Raw genomic sequence first — 14,906 nt, 5'->3', positions numbered from 1 at the left:
CAGGCGGCCCAAATGTGGTGCGTAACTAAAGTGTTGACGACTTTTTGAGTCTTTCTCATGGCGGAACGGTAAACAAATCATACTATCGCAATACCAACGGTGTTCACTCAGACAGATGGACAGATATTTGACTGGGCGATGCTTCCGACAATGTGCTCAGTTGGCGGTTAATAAAAGGAAAATATGACGGAGCCTATCTTTCCCAGGTTCACAGGAGATAAGGAGACACCAGTGTGCGTTTTATGTCTGAAAACTTTGGCAGCTGACAGTGTGAGACCCGATGAAAATGTGTCTTACTCCAAATGACAGAAAAAGTTTGAGAAGCACTCATCTGAAACACGATCTCCACAGGTCCACTGGCCACATACTTGTACCATCTCATAGCATTCAGAGTTTTAGCAAATGATGTATTTCATATGACAAACAATAGGGATTTTTTTCGTAGTGTTTTGAGACTGGATATTCATCTTTCAGACAACTGCAGACCGGCAATAAAACTGTGTTCACTTCCAATATGAATTTATGCTCCAATATAGTTTCAATGTAATAAGTGGGGCTATTGAGTTATGTTTAGGCAAAACAATTACTGAAGTAAAGTTTAGGAAGTACGTGATGTAATTACTACGTTAGCCAGTGTTGTATGTGATGCGTTACATACTATCTATTATTATATATATATATATATATATTATGTACATAAATATCACTTGTTGACACATTGATGGGACATGAACAGTGAGAATCTGGGTGAATGTCCTGTGTTTGTTTAAGTACTAACTTAGATGTGTATTTGCTAACATGGCAACATTCATAACTCAAAATGACTCAAAGTGTTGACTTCCAGTTTCAAACACACAGCACAGACAGCTGTCTTCTTTGTCGAAGTCCTGTTTGTTTGACCCCCCCCCCCCATGACTTCTTATATATGAGTCATAACAACCTGTTATGTTACGTAACGTTATTCTAGAAAGCATGACACATCAGTCAGCAGGCGGATTCATCTATAGAAAGCAAGAAGAAAATAAATATTTCCCCGGATATTTTGTTTGGATGTTAAATTTATTTTCTGTTATAAAACAAAAAGTAATGAGTCATCAGTATGACATACACATGGCGTCTTTTCAATGAAGCAAAACAACAGCTTTCACTGAAGTCGTTTCTAATGACCTGCTAATGAAGCTCTGGGGGGGGGGGGGGGGGGGGGGGAATAGCGCTAGTGAGGTCTAAATGTTTCCCTTCACACACACACACACACACACACACACACAGACACACACACACACACACACACACACACACACTAACCCATCTATCGGTGAAAAACATGCCCTCTACCCCTGGAGCGACTCAAAGCCGTCAGACCCAACCCCTGCTGGCCGGGCTGATCCGCCCCCCGCATGACTCTTTAACACGCACTTTTATGTGCTCACAAGCATATTCCTCAGCACACTCTCAGTTTATTACATTACATGTTTTAGCTTTCGCCACTTTTTTTGAGACACACCCACCCTCCTTTCTAACACAGCAGACACCCTGACACACACACAAACACACGCACACACACACACACACAGCAGCAACAACAACACGCAGCGAGTTAAAGCCTGTCAGGCAGCCTGTCAGACAAGGTTGTTTGAGATTTTCCACTAAATTGAACTCTTTCATTAGTGGTTGACAGATGTCTAAATGCCTGGTGTCTCCCTTCTTTCTTTCCACACGAACCCCCCCAACGCCTGCCAAGAGGGCCCTGGGGCCGCTGTTCTCCGTCTGAAGGTGGGTGGGAGGAAGGAGGGCGGAGGGGATGCAGAGATGGAAGGATGAAGAGAGGGGGGGTGAGAGCTAATCTGGGACGTGTCCTCTAGAGTGCCCTCCAGCTTGGAGGAGTTCACTCCTTCATCCTCGTTTTCTCTCTCTCGCTTCTCACTCTCTCCTCTACCTCCTGCCCTCTCGCCATCCCTCTCTCTCTCCACTTTCTCTTTTGTCCGGTCGAATCTCTCTCTCCATCGTTCTCCCCCTCCGCCGCTCTGTCTCTTTGTGAAAACGGATGAAAAGCCCTTTGATTCACAGTTTCTCTCAAGGATATTTCATTCTGACAGTGAGGCTGCGTGGCGGGGAGGGAGGAGAAGGAGAGTGATGCGAGGGTGGGTTGGGTTTGGGTTGGTTGTGACGGCGGCGGCAGGGACTGGGGGGGGGGGGGATGATGGGGGGGACTTCAGACGCGATCAGTCGAGCCCCGTCCTCCATGTGGGCGGATCAGAGCGTTTGTCGAGCGCCAAGCTTGATAAGAAGCGTGGGGCTCATTAAAAGCTGCCGTCGCACCGAGACCACACACACACACACACACACACACACACACAGGTCCCCACCTCCCTTACCTTTCTGCCGGCGAGATAATTAGTGACGCTCCGCTGCAAGAATACAGACGCGAGGTTGTGTGTGCTCGTGCAACCGGAGGCTCATCAAAGGAGCCTCATCAAAGCAAGTGTGATCCCGAGCAAGGTGAAGGTTTAAAAGGAGCAATTTACAATCCAAAGACATAAGTCATTTAATCGCTCATTTATTATTTTCAAGTTGGTGGACACGGCCGCGGATAGGAGCGCGGGCTGTGAGTTGTAATGTGCATTATCCTTTCCAATGATGTGAGAAATCATATCTTTCATTGCGAAAGCCCCCGTGGGTGAAAGAGGCCGACTGTTCCCGCCGTTTGAAGGGAACTCGTGCTCACGAGAGCAGCAGCGGACCGCAGGCTGCGGTGTGTTCTGTAACTCTGGCTCATGTTTGATTTGACTGAAGACCTTTATATTTGAAAGTCAACAGTATCTGAGCATCTGTTTCTGTCCACATTGTGATGAAAATCAGCACGTTAAGACGTTTGATTTCTGTTCTTAACAAGGTTTTGGGTGGGTGAAGTTGCAACCATGTATTGATTTGATCATTTATTAATGCTTTATTGGACATTAAGAACCTAGAGACGGATATACATCATGGGAAGTTTTTATTAATGGCTTATTCCTGATCTATAACGCATAATAAATGTGTTATTAGCCATTGGTAAAGCATCGTGAACGTCCTTTTTTCTTGTTTTTGTTTAATGTGACTTTCTAAGTAGCTATAGTTTATGAAAGAGTAAAGAATACATAAATGATTCAAAAAGCAATATATGCATGTTTTCTAAGCATTAATCACTGTATTTTGCAGTGTTATAAAGTACTAAGGTTGTAAAAGAAATAGTATTTTCTTTAAGTGGCCTCCTCCGTCATCAGGGCTCGTTTATCGTTAACATTACTCCGGTTGTTCCCCTACCAGGGGAAAGCTACTGTGTTGAGTTGCCTCTCAGTGAAATGCTTTCTGGTGTGTATGTCTGGGAGTTTTATCGTGAACAGACGCTGTAATGCCCTGCTGTTGACAGTGTAGGAGGGATTAAAGAGTTGCCATCTTGGTTCCGACTAAGGAGACTCAGTGTTTTCTATAATAATGTATGAGTATATAATGTATTAGTTTTCATGAGTATAGATGCGACTCAAGCGCTGCTTACTTACTTTGTGCTGTAAATGGAGCCTTCATTTTCCCAGGAAGCGAAAGAGAGGCTTCTCTAAACACCAATGGTGTCATTATTCTATAGCCATTAACTTTAAAGCAACAAACTTGTCTATTGTCACTTTAAATGTGCTTGGGAGAAATTGTATTACCTCTCAACGGCTCTCAATGTGGCGACGGCTGAGCCGATGGCTCGCAGCTAACAGTGCTAACAGTGCAATCAATTGCAAAAGTGTTGACAGAGCTGACAGCGTTCTCCAGAGGGGGAACCGCTCACATCGTTCATGCACTAAAAGGTTTAGCCCGGCTTTGTCGAAAAGTCTGTAAATTACATCGACATTACTCCCCCTTATCTTTACATAGACAATAGTTGTTTACTGCACTATTGATGCTTTGAATAGTAAATGTAGCACCATTTAAGCAACAGAATTGTGTAATGTGTGAAATGCTGTCTGTATATATAACATGCACCCAAAGCACACAGTACTCAATATTTGTATTTTTTGTTTTACTGCCAACTAGTTCCCCTAAAGCCCCAGATATCAGCCCAAATCACTGTTTATGTCTCGAAAATCAGCTGTGAACTGTGTCGACTTGCACAGAATACTGATATCTTGCTCTTATTCCTGTAAAACCAGAATAGCTGAAAAGCGTCTCAAACAACGTTTTAAACCACCAGATACCGACGCTCGCAGCCTGATCCGAACGGCATTCATCAATCCCATATTAACTCCACAATAGCAGCATCAGCCCCATTTATCAGCTAACTGATACCTGGGCATGCCCTCAAGTGTGCATGAGTGTGTGTTTTCAGCAGAGCACTTGATGGTAGTGCGGCGAGGGGAGGAATGCTTGGTGTCCACAGCTTGTCAGTCGATGTGTGTTGTTTGTTCAGATGCGAGCCTATTACACATATCGCTGCTCCATCACAATAGCTCTCCACGCAGCACTTAAGAAGCACACTGGCAGGGGGAGCAGGAAAAAAAGATGTAACTGCTACTGACTGGCAGAGCAGCTGATTTACTCCGCAGCTGCACCGCCGACAAGTTCTGGCGAAACGTGACCGCCGCCGCCAGCCCGAGGACCCGGGAAGTGGTCGTGGGTGGTGCTGAGCCCCAAACGGCGGAAACGCGGCAGCGTAGGATATTAAATGTATCGTGTACTAAGCCGTGTGCCATCAAACATTCATGTGTTGTAGCCTGGAGGATATTATGCAACAAGCTGAAAGGTTAGACCTCGGACAAGTGGTTTGTGAAAAAAAAACATAGACGGCTGACCGGCAGACGGCACGCGCCGAGTGTTTTAAATGTGCCTTCGTTTCATCTTTGGATCCCGCTCGGCGCCTCGCATATCATCCAAGTCCAGAAAAATAACAGTAGCTGGTTCAGTGTGAGAATCACACACACACACACACACACGACCATTCCCACAGCGGTGTCATTACAGAGGCTCATTATCGGAATCAATTCAATTAAAGGCTGTAATTGCTGTAGTGAAACCGAAATGCTATTGCAAACAGGGCTGAAGGAAGGCAAACCTCATCGATGCGCAGACCCTTGTGTGAGTGTGTGTGTGTGTGTGTGTGTGCTCTTATTTAACGAAAGAAATATTAATCGCTTGTTTCAAATTAACTTCCCTAACCCCTCTCTTCTCTCCAAGTTGGTGGCGGCGTTTAAGTATATTGATTCAGTTGGAGGGGGGAGGGGGGGGAGGAGAGGGGGAGGGTGACTTTAAATGCGGGCTAACTATGTTAAACACTTAGAGTAGTTAGTGTGGAGACGCGACGCAGCATAGCTAATGCCAAATCCCTCAATCATTCTGCACACACACACACACGCGCTGGGTTAATTGTTTACCGAGCTAAATGAAGTGGGGATAATGTAGGCTAACTGCGTGCTAAGCGCCGCTAAGATGAGGGATATTGTAAAGGACAATTTGATTTATAGTGGTTTGTTTGCCGAAGAGAGGATGAGAATTAAAGTCACACTTTATCTGTATCAAGGTGTTGTCAGAGCGGCGTGGGGGAGCCCAGGGTGTGCTTGTAATGTGTCGAATGTGTATGTACAGGTTGTGTTTCGCACAGAGGGGGAACTATCCGAAAGTTGACTTTTCATTCGTGTCGACGTTGAAGACGCTACGTGAAACAAATGTGTTTCACTGCTAATTAACACGTGTAGGAGGATAAGAGGATTGTTTGCTGCTACTGTTTATTATACAGGTGAACCAGCTTTAAGGCCAACAACGTTACAATGTTCATTAGAAGTTAAAACTAATGGAAGTTGTTTGAGAAGACAGAGTGTACAAATTGCCATTTTGAAGCCTAAAGTACAGCGTATTTTTGCCATCGTCCTCTGGGTTTTTCTTCTGTTACTATCTTGGTTTTTGGCCGTCTTCTGATTTTTTATCTGGTGGGTTTTTAGCTTTCATCATCTTGGTTACCATGTTGGTTTTTGCTGGTCAAAATGTTGGTTTTTGCTGGTCGCCATGTTGGTTTTTGGCCGACTTCATGTTGGTTTTTGGCCGTCACCATCTTGGTTTTGTTATCCGTGAGCTTGGTTTGGCTTTCGCCATCATCTTTATTATCTTTATTTTTGGCCGTTGCCGGCTTGGTTGTTGGCCGTGATTGTTTTTGGCTATGTGTGGGTAAATACCACACTGCTTCAATTGTACTTGTGTGTTTTAAACCAAGGCCGTTGCTATGCACACTGATTATAACAGCACAAATGTGAGACTTGTTTAGAAAAATGCAACACCAATCTGAATTGACAACTACAGAAAAGTTTTCAGGCTAGTAAAAGTACTCAAGAAGAGATTTTTCGTAGTCGAATTAATGTATCAATGAGTTTGTTTTTTTTCAAACGTAGGTGAGGCATCTTGTGTTATCGCCGATGATCACTGTCTAGAGGTCATGCATGTGCAGTGGCGCCCTGGCGGCTGTGTGTGTTTGTGTGTGTGTGGTTGGCCGTACCGTCTCGGTCACTGATATTGAATCCCGACTGTGAGGGCCATCTGCCTGACTTTGACCCGGCAACTCACCGTCACACCTTCAGACGGGAGGGAGGGGAAAGAGTGTGTGGTCACCGTGTGTGTGTGTATAAGTGTGTGTGTGTGTGTGTGTGTGTGTGTGTGTGTGTGTGTGTGTGTGTGTGTGTGTGTGTGTGTGTGTGTGTGAGTCAGACAGAGAGAGAGGTTGGTGTTTGGTGCCGTACAGTATCACCAGTTTTTGGCACACACACTCTGTTCATGTGAAGTTGCTTTGAAGGTGCCAACTGCTGGCAAAGGGCAAACAGTACACACTGTCCACATACACACTATCCACACACACACTGTCCACATACACACTATCCACACACACACTATCCACACACACACTGTCCACGTACACACTGTCCACACACACACTGTCCACATACACACTATCCACACACACACTATCCACACACACACTGTCCACATACACACTGTCCACACATACACTGTCCACATACACACTATCCACACACACACTGTCCACACACACACACACACTGTCCACACATACACTATCCACACACACACTATCCACACACACACTGTCCACACACACACACTGTCCACGTACACACTATCCACACACACACTGTCCACATACACACTGTCCACACACACACTGTCAACATACACACTGTCCTCGTACACACTGTCCTCATACACACTGTCCTCGTACACACTGTCCACATACACACTGTCCACACACACACTGTCCACATACACACTGTCCACATACACACTGTCCTCGTACACACTGTCCTCGTACACACTGTCCTCATACACACTGTCCTCGTACACACTGTCCTCATACACACTGTCCTCGTACACACTGTCCACATACACACTATCCACACACACACTGTCCACATAGACACTGTCCACGTACACACTGTCCACACATACACTGTCCACGTACACACTACCCACACACACACTGTCCTCGTACACACTGTCCACATACACACTATCCACACACAGACTGTCCACATACACACTGTCCACGTACACACTGTCCACACATACACTTTCCACGTACACACTGTCCACACACACACTGTCCACGTACACACTGTCCTCATACACACTGTCCTCGTACACAATGTCCACATACACACTGTCCACACATACACTGTCCACATACACACTGTCCACGTACACACTGTCCACATACACACTGTCCACATACACACTGTCCTCGTACACACTGTCCTCATACACACTGTCCTCGTATACACTGTCCACATACACACTGTCCTTGTACACACTGTCCTCATACACACTGTTCACGTACACACTGTCCACGTACACACTGTCCTCATACACACTGTCCTCATACACACTGTCCTCATACACACTGTTCACGTACACACTGTCCACCTACACACTATCCACACACACACTCCTCACACAGCACACAGTCATCCTATCCCCAGCGTGAGCCTGGAGTTAGTCCTCCGGCTCCAGGAGAATTCGACCTCTGAACTTTTAAGCCTCGGGGCATTTCTGGGAGACGTTGGCGGGCCAGACGACAGCGGCGGCGGGGGATCGGGTTAACCCGGGAGCAGCAGTTAACATTTCGGACGTGTAGAGTTTCCTGGACCCGGTGCGCCAGGAGGGGCTGCTTAACGGCGAGCTGAGCGCATAGGTCGCCTGATTGCTGGAGAGGATGCCAGCAATGTCTGCACATGATGAGGTCATAAAGATAAAGAAGTTAAAAGGAAAGGGGGGTTAGGGGGTGTCGGCTAGTTCGGGCAGATAGGCACCTCGCCTCAGCCAGGAAGGACAGCTGATTAAAGAGCGTCTCATAACTGGAAGGTCGTACAAGCCATCCTGGCTGCCCGCTGCTCCCTGACCCCCTGCTGTAATGTGGACCTTATGCTTCCCCTCATCAGGATAAATATCTTCTGCTGATTGGATAAGCTCATCTCTCATAACCACAATTTTGCCGTGTCATGCTTTCAGACTAATTAGAGCTCAATTACTCAACATTTTCACATTAATAGTGAATCAAATGGTTCAGCTCATTCATTCCATTGTACAGCACATTTACCGATAATGGTGGTTCAGTCTCTTCTTTAACCTGTTTTGTTTTGCTGAACAAAGTTAGCAACAATGTGAAGAGGCAGATATTTAATACAGGAGTCAGTTGTAATCGCATTTGAAAAGCTGAACGACAAAATGTGATAAAGCTTCCTCAGTTGCCTCTGTCGAAGAGTCGGTGCACTTAATAGAGTATGGAAGCACCTTTTCTGAATGAACTGATCAGCTGTTTCCGCTTCCAAGATATGTATTTATATCACCTTTGTCTCTGGCATGAAACTTTACTACATAATATATAATAGTAGCTGACATAGAAGAACGATTTAAACTTTCCAAATTGATATGAATTCCTGAAGACGGTTTAACGGCTAAGCCGTAAGAACTGACATTTTTGTCGGATAATCAACTTTCTAACCGTCCTCGAACACACCATGTGTGACGAACGCTTCCGTCAGAAAAAACGACCAAATCAAAGTTTAAATCTGTGATGTTTCATCAAAGTCATGTTATTCTACATTTAAATTGAAGTCTTTATTACATTGTTGACTATTTCTCCTGATAAACCATCTATTCACACATATACAGTGTCATATTCATGTTACTTTGGTTTTACAGAGCTTTCTCCAGCTGCTTGTAAACACGTATAAGAACTAATGTACAATGTTTTTAGCCTTTCAGTGAGCAGGCAATGATGAAGACATTATGAACTCCACCCCAAACATCCAAACAACTTTAACTAAATCAAAACGTCCCCCCATGTAAGATGAACGGAGTCCATTAAGTAAAATCTGATTTTAAAATAAGCAAACAATCGCCGCTGATTTCTCGTGTAGCTGCTAGTCAGCAAACTATAAATCCAGATAAACTAAACTATTTTACAGCCGGCTAATAAATGTAACACATTTGCTTTGCAGTAATTGCAGAGCAGCAAAAAAAAAAAAAGGAGGCGTTATTCCTGGCAATGTAGCTCTTAAACCCTCAATGTTAGCGCATGTGAGCTCGCACATTAATATGTAGATTAAATGTTAATCGGGTTTTCAAAAAGGTGGTCCATTTATCACGCGTTTTACTGCCCGGCTGAACAGTTTGTAATAAGGCAATTCCAGTGAGATTAAAAACAAGCGGCGACACTTTCCTTGAAGTGCGTTACCAGCAGATAATAAGCACCTCGCAGCTCAGGCAAACTTTTCACAATCAAACGTCAGGAAATGACATTCGATTTGGTGTCATTAGCCGTCATGTGATTCCAGTTCTGATTGATTCTTCCAGCGCCGAGGACAGTTTTATTTAAAGAGTCACCGAAAGGAAGCTGGCAGAGCGGATGAGAGGGAGGAAGACGTGATGGAGACGGTAAACAGGAAGTAGATTAAGCAGCCTCCTGACTCGACCGATACATTTGTGAAGCTGAATGCCGGCTGCAGCGTCACGCCGGCTGCACACATGGCTTTCTAACGCAGCACTACTTTTTGCTTCTCGGTGCTTTTTTTATGGGGCTGAGCGCGGCGAGGACCGAGTAGTGTTGCCCGCCTCCCGCTGAGTGCATAATGAATGGCAGACTGCAGCTGTGGGCCTGCCAGGCAAGAAGAAACAGCACTGTGGAATTGTGGGATAGAGGAGGCGTTGTGGGTCTCGGCGGGAGCTCGCTGAGATCAAACATGTCGACAGCGCCGCCGACCCGCCAGGCATTCTGGGTAGACAGACCCGAGGAGGAGACGCCTGAAAAGCAGTTTGTTGTACCTGTGTGTGTGTGTGTGTGTGTGTGTGTGTGTGTGTGTGTGTGTGTGTGTGTGTGTGTGTGTGTGTGTGTGTGTGTGTGTGTTTCCTATGAGTGAGTGACGGCGGCGCGGAGGAAGCTGTCACAGCTTTTGTTTTGGTTCTCGTGTTGCCTTCAGAGGACAGCCTCTGAAACGGATTAACGAGAACTGACTTGATGTGACTTCCAGGTTTTGGCTTTGACGCGACTCCAACTCGAACACACACACACACCCGTCCACGTCCTTGTGTTAGTGATACTTCAGCGAGACCGCAGCCTGAAGCGGTGGTCATTATTCCCGTCTGTCCGGTGTCCGTGACCCTCGTCCGTCCTTCTGCCTCTCTTTCTCCGGTTTTTCTTTCCTCCTTCTGATCCTTTCTCTTTTCTCAGACAGCCTTTTTTTCTCACCATGTCCCTGTCACCTTCTGTGATTTCTCTCTCTGCTTTCCCTTTTTTTGTGTTTTCCTTTCACTTTAGAGTTTCTGTCTTGCTTCTTTGTCTCCATATGCGTGTTTTTTTCTATTTCCTTCGTGTCCCTCATGCAGATATTGGCGGCTGATGCACACAGCAAAGTACAAGCATTCAACCGTCACTGAATTTCATTTAAATTTCATTTTTACTTTCACATTAAATGCTCAATTTCTTATTGTAGCTTCTTTCTTTCTCTCTTTCTTGTTTCTTTTTGCAGTAAAAGGCAATCTGCCAGGCAAAGCATTCGCTAATCACACCTTAAAGGAGTCATAACCTGGTTTTATACGTATCCAGCCCCCCTTGGATCGCTTTGGATCAATTCGTAAAACTTATTAGAAAAAAAAAAAAAAAATTTAATCAAACATTGAGCTTGTTCTGACCCTTTTTCGTACCGCGATTTTATCACGCGAGATTACGCGCGAGGTTTTGACTGGTCCGGATGTGCATTGTATAATATGTAATGAGGCGCGCGTTGATTCGCCGCAGGAAGGACAGAGCCGGGGGGGCTTGCCTGCATGCAGACTCCAAAACATAAACAGCCCCCTGTCATGGCGCACACACTAAATGACGAACCTTACGGAATTCAGGCGATTTCAGGTAGCGGACGGGGCGGGGTTGGGTGGTGAAAGAGGGGTGGGCTTATGCAAGTAGCCTCCACGCTGACGTCACCGTAGGCGCAGAATCAAAATCTCGTGCTTTAGGAATGCACACCCTTGTGTGCTATTCCTGTTCGGAAAAAGAGCAGAAGCGAAAAAACGGCGCCACTTTCAAACTCCAGCCTTTCAGGCAAGTTTCAACTGAGGTCAAACACAGATATGCATGTTTTAACAAGAGAAATTGCGATTTCCTGGTGATGACTCCTTTAAATACTGAATTATTAGTATATTAGTGGTAGTATATTAAATCTTTTTCTTGTTTTCTTTCTTAAGATCTTTACACACGGGGGGTGGAACACATAACCAAGACAAAAATGTTAAGTACACGCTTGCGAATATTATATGTCTGGGACTTTTATTGTGGAAGGTCAAACCGGAAGGAGTGGATCTGGTCTGGCGTCTGACTACGGAGCCGCGGCGTAATTGTGTTTTAAATATAGGCCGTTACGAATAACATGATTGGTCCAATCAGCAATTTCACATCTAAGATATACTTTTATAGCGTTCTCTGTAGACGTTTAACTTCATGTTTTTTATGCAAGTGGAAGTTTAGTATAAATATGTCCTTTCATCGCCTTATGAATTTTAAAGATGTTTTTTAAATATGGTCTCAATCCGGTCTATATGTAGTAGGTACAGGACAAAATGAAAATGTCATGATTACGCTGGCCCAAATAATTATGATTTACATAATTAATCATCTGAATATGTTTTAAACGGCAAAAAAAAAACATACTGGACGAACATAAACTACCATTTATAGGAAACAAATATTCGTATTGTGTCACACATTAGTGAAAAACAATCAAACAAGTTTCAATAAGATGATCATAAATCATAAGAGCTCCCGCCTAAATAGAGTATAAATACATAAACAGAATGCTGGATCTGTCTTTCACTTCTCTGCATGATAATGAGCTAGACAGCTTCTTCCCTTGTGATAATCATTATGATTATCCCCATAAGGGAAATTCACAGAGATGAACTCTTTCAATCAGTGTGAGTGTTTATGCTATATGTCCCATCCTAATGAGGCGAAGAAAGGTTCACTGCTCTGTCTTTTCATTTTCTTTCTTATTTCCGTTCTTTCAGGCTTCTTCTGCCCAAAGTGCAGCACAAATCACACGTCACGCGTCGGTGAACTCGCTCTCTGTTTCGGTGTGCAGCACCGTTGTGTGGTTGTCGGTGGAGTCGTTTCTTCTTGTGGTCATAGTTTGGTCTGCAGTGTCAGACGGACATTCTGCCTTTCTCTATTTCTTCCCCCTCCACCGTTGACTGCCCCATCAGGCAGTACTGGGAACTCATCAACGAGCAGACGGTGTGTGTGTGGATGTGTGTGTGTCTGGGACAGGTCTGGAGACGTAAAAAAAAAAGAAGAAGAAGAAGAAGCAGAGTGCGGATGATAAGGGAGAGAGCAAGAGGCAGAGAGTTGGGATAAAGGTGTGTGATAGAATTGGAAGATCAAAGCCTTCTGTCACAGCGTGACTGAGCCCAGGGGCGTTATGGGTAAGACAGGGCGCATACACACACACACACACGTACGGACACACACTCACACACTCTCTGCTGGTATTTGACTCTGAGTGTGATTGATACCGGGCTAGATTTGGAGAATCACTGTCATTCATCTCTCTGCAGATCAAACAGCCACATAATCTCCCATAAAGGAAAGAGAGATGGAGAGAATAAAGAGGAGGACAGAGGAGGAGAGAATGAAGGGGGGGAGAGGGGGGGTGACAAAGCCTTCTCATCTGTGAAGTGTTTTCTTGTTTTCCATAAAAGAAGAGCCGCCACCTTAAAAACACATCCATCATTCAGCTCCATTAACCCGCTTCGTGGGCACATCAGAGAGATATCCAGTATCTAAAAAGACAAGTGTAAATGGAGCCATTAGACCCCTTTTACACCTGGCGTAAACATGCAATCTCCCCTCGCCGTCTTATCTCCGCCAATACATGCACGACACGCTGCAATCACACCGCGTATGTAGCCGGTCCGGAGCCCAAAACCTCCCCGGGTGTGAATGACGGCCGTGCGGTTCTGTCAAACGGTTTTTAAAACGTGAAGGTTAAAGGTCACACATCGCACGGAGCACGATAATAAGTGCGCTTATTGATTGCAAGTGTAAATGCAAAGCTATGTGATGGGATACATGCTAATAACACTTAGAGATGGACCTCGCTGGGGGACGGACACGGAGGTTAATATCCCATCCACCCCCTCGGTGACCTGAGGTTCCATTAGGAGTGAATGAATCCGCCTCGCTAAGCAGCGTGGGTAATCTTTACTCCTCGGGTTTGACCCCAGGTTTGTAAAGGGGGACAGGGAGAATGTAAAAAATCCACTAAATATGACAAAGAACGAGTACATTTAGTTTGGTGTGATGGCTGTCAATCAAACCCTGATGTGGAGCAAACAGCCGAACTGAGACCCTGAAAAGGTCGCCACGCTGACTCTGGTTCAGTTGTTTTCTGTTGTGAAGGCAAACGACACGACCACAGGATTCGATACATAGATTTTAGACAACTAATTCAAGGAATGCAAGCTGGCCGTCAGCGCAGGTGTTTCCCCTGATGAATAGGTCAAAAGCTGTTAAAGGTGCTGTGCTTGTATCCGTGTGTGTGTGTGTGTGTGTGTGTGTGTGTGTGTGTGTGTGTGTGTGTGTGTGTGTGTGTGTGTGTGTGATCCTCAGTAATAAGTCCTGAATGTACAAGCCGATGAGACGCCTCGACGTTGGGACCGGCCATCTGGGAGCAAGCTGAAGGCTTCTGCTCCGTGTCTGTCCGTCTGTCCGCACCCTTAATACTCCTAATGTTCAGAATCCGTCAGCTCTTCACTAATAAACACGTCTGAAGCTGAAAGATGCAAAAACTTCTGTCTGTCTACGATTTGATTTCCCCACCTGATGATGGAGGATGACAATCAACTTCTTCTTCTACTGCTACTACTCCTTTTCCTTCTCTTTCTTGTCTGATGTAGCAGGAACTACCACAGAGGGTTTCTTATGTGTCTGTGGAGGGGGGGGTTGGAAGTGGGGACGGTGATCTGGCGTTCTGCTTTCTGGTCCTTGCTCCTGGTCTCTTGGTCTTGTTCTTTGTGTTCTTCTGCTGTTTGGACCAGCTGTAGATGCCCTGCATTAGCAACTTCACCTGGAATGAAGTATTTGAGGGACAGATACAGAGTGTCAATCACAGAAACACCCAAAGTGCTGCTTTTACACCGTATATGTGGATGTAATGTTCCTCTGAGACACCTCGTCCATGCTTGTGTGCAGCGTTTCTTATATCCCGTCCCTCTCTTGTGTCTCCACAGATGCACCACCCTATTCAGATGAAGCCTGCAGACAGTGAGAAATCTAACGGTGAGTGGCAGCGCACACACACACACACACACACACACACACACACAAATAAAACACA

At 45.3% G+C, this 14,906-nt stretch overlaps 1 protein-coding gene across 8 annotated transcripts in view; it reads left to right on the top strand.

Annotated features, from left to right (window-relative positions):
• Nucleotides 1–14,906, top strand: part of celf2 (cugbp, Elav-like family member 2) — a 203,720-nt gene that overhangs the window by 140,529 nt on the left and 48,285 nt on the right. For all 8 annotated transcript variants that reach the window (XM_084039204.1, XM_084039205.1, XM_084039203.1 and 5 more), the window contains one exon: nucleotides 14,800–14,848. In XM_084039204.1, the coding sequence (XP_083895330.1) occupies nucleotides 14,800–14,848 (49 nt within the window). The remainder of the gene's footprint in view (nucleotides 1–14,799; nucleotides 14,849–14,906) is intronic.

Source organism: Eutrigla gurnardus (genome assembly GCF_963514095.1).
Source record: "Eutrigla gurnardus genome assembly, chromosome: 21".
NCBI classification, from domain to species: Eukaryota; Metazoa; Chordata; class Actinopteri; order Perciformes; family Triglidae; genus Eutrigla; species Eutrigla gurnardus.
The sequence above is the reverse complement of the archived record's forward strand: the minus strand, read 5'-3'. Positions and strand labels throughout refer to the sequence as shown.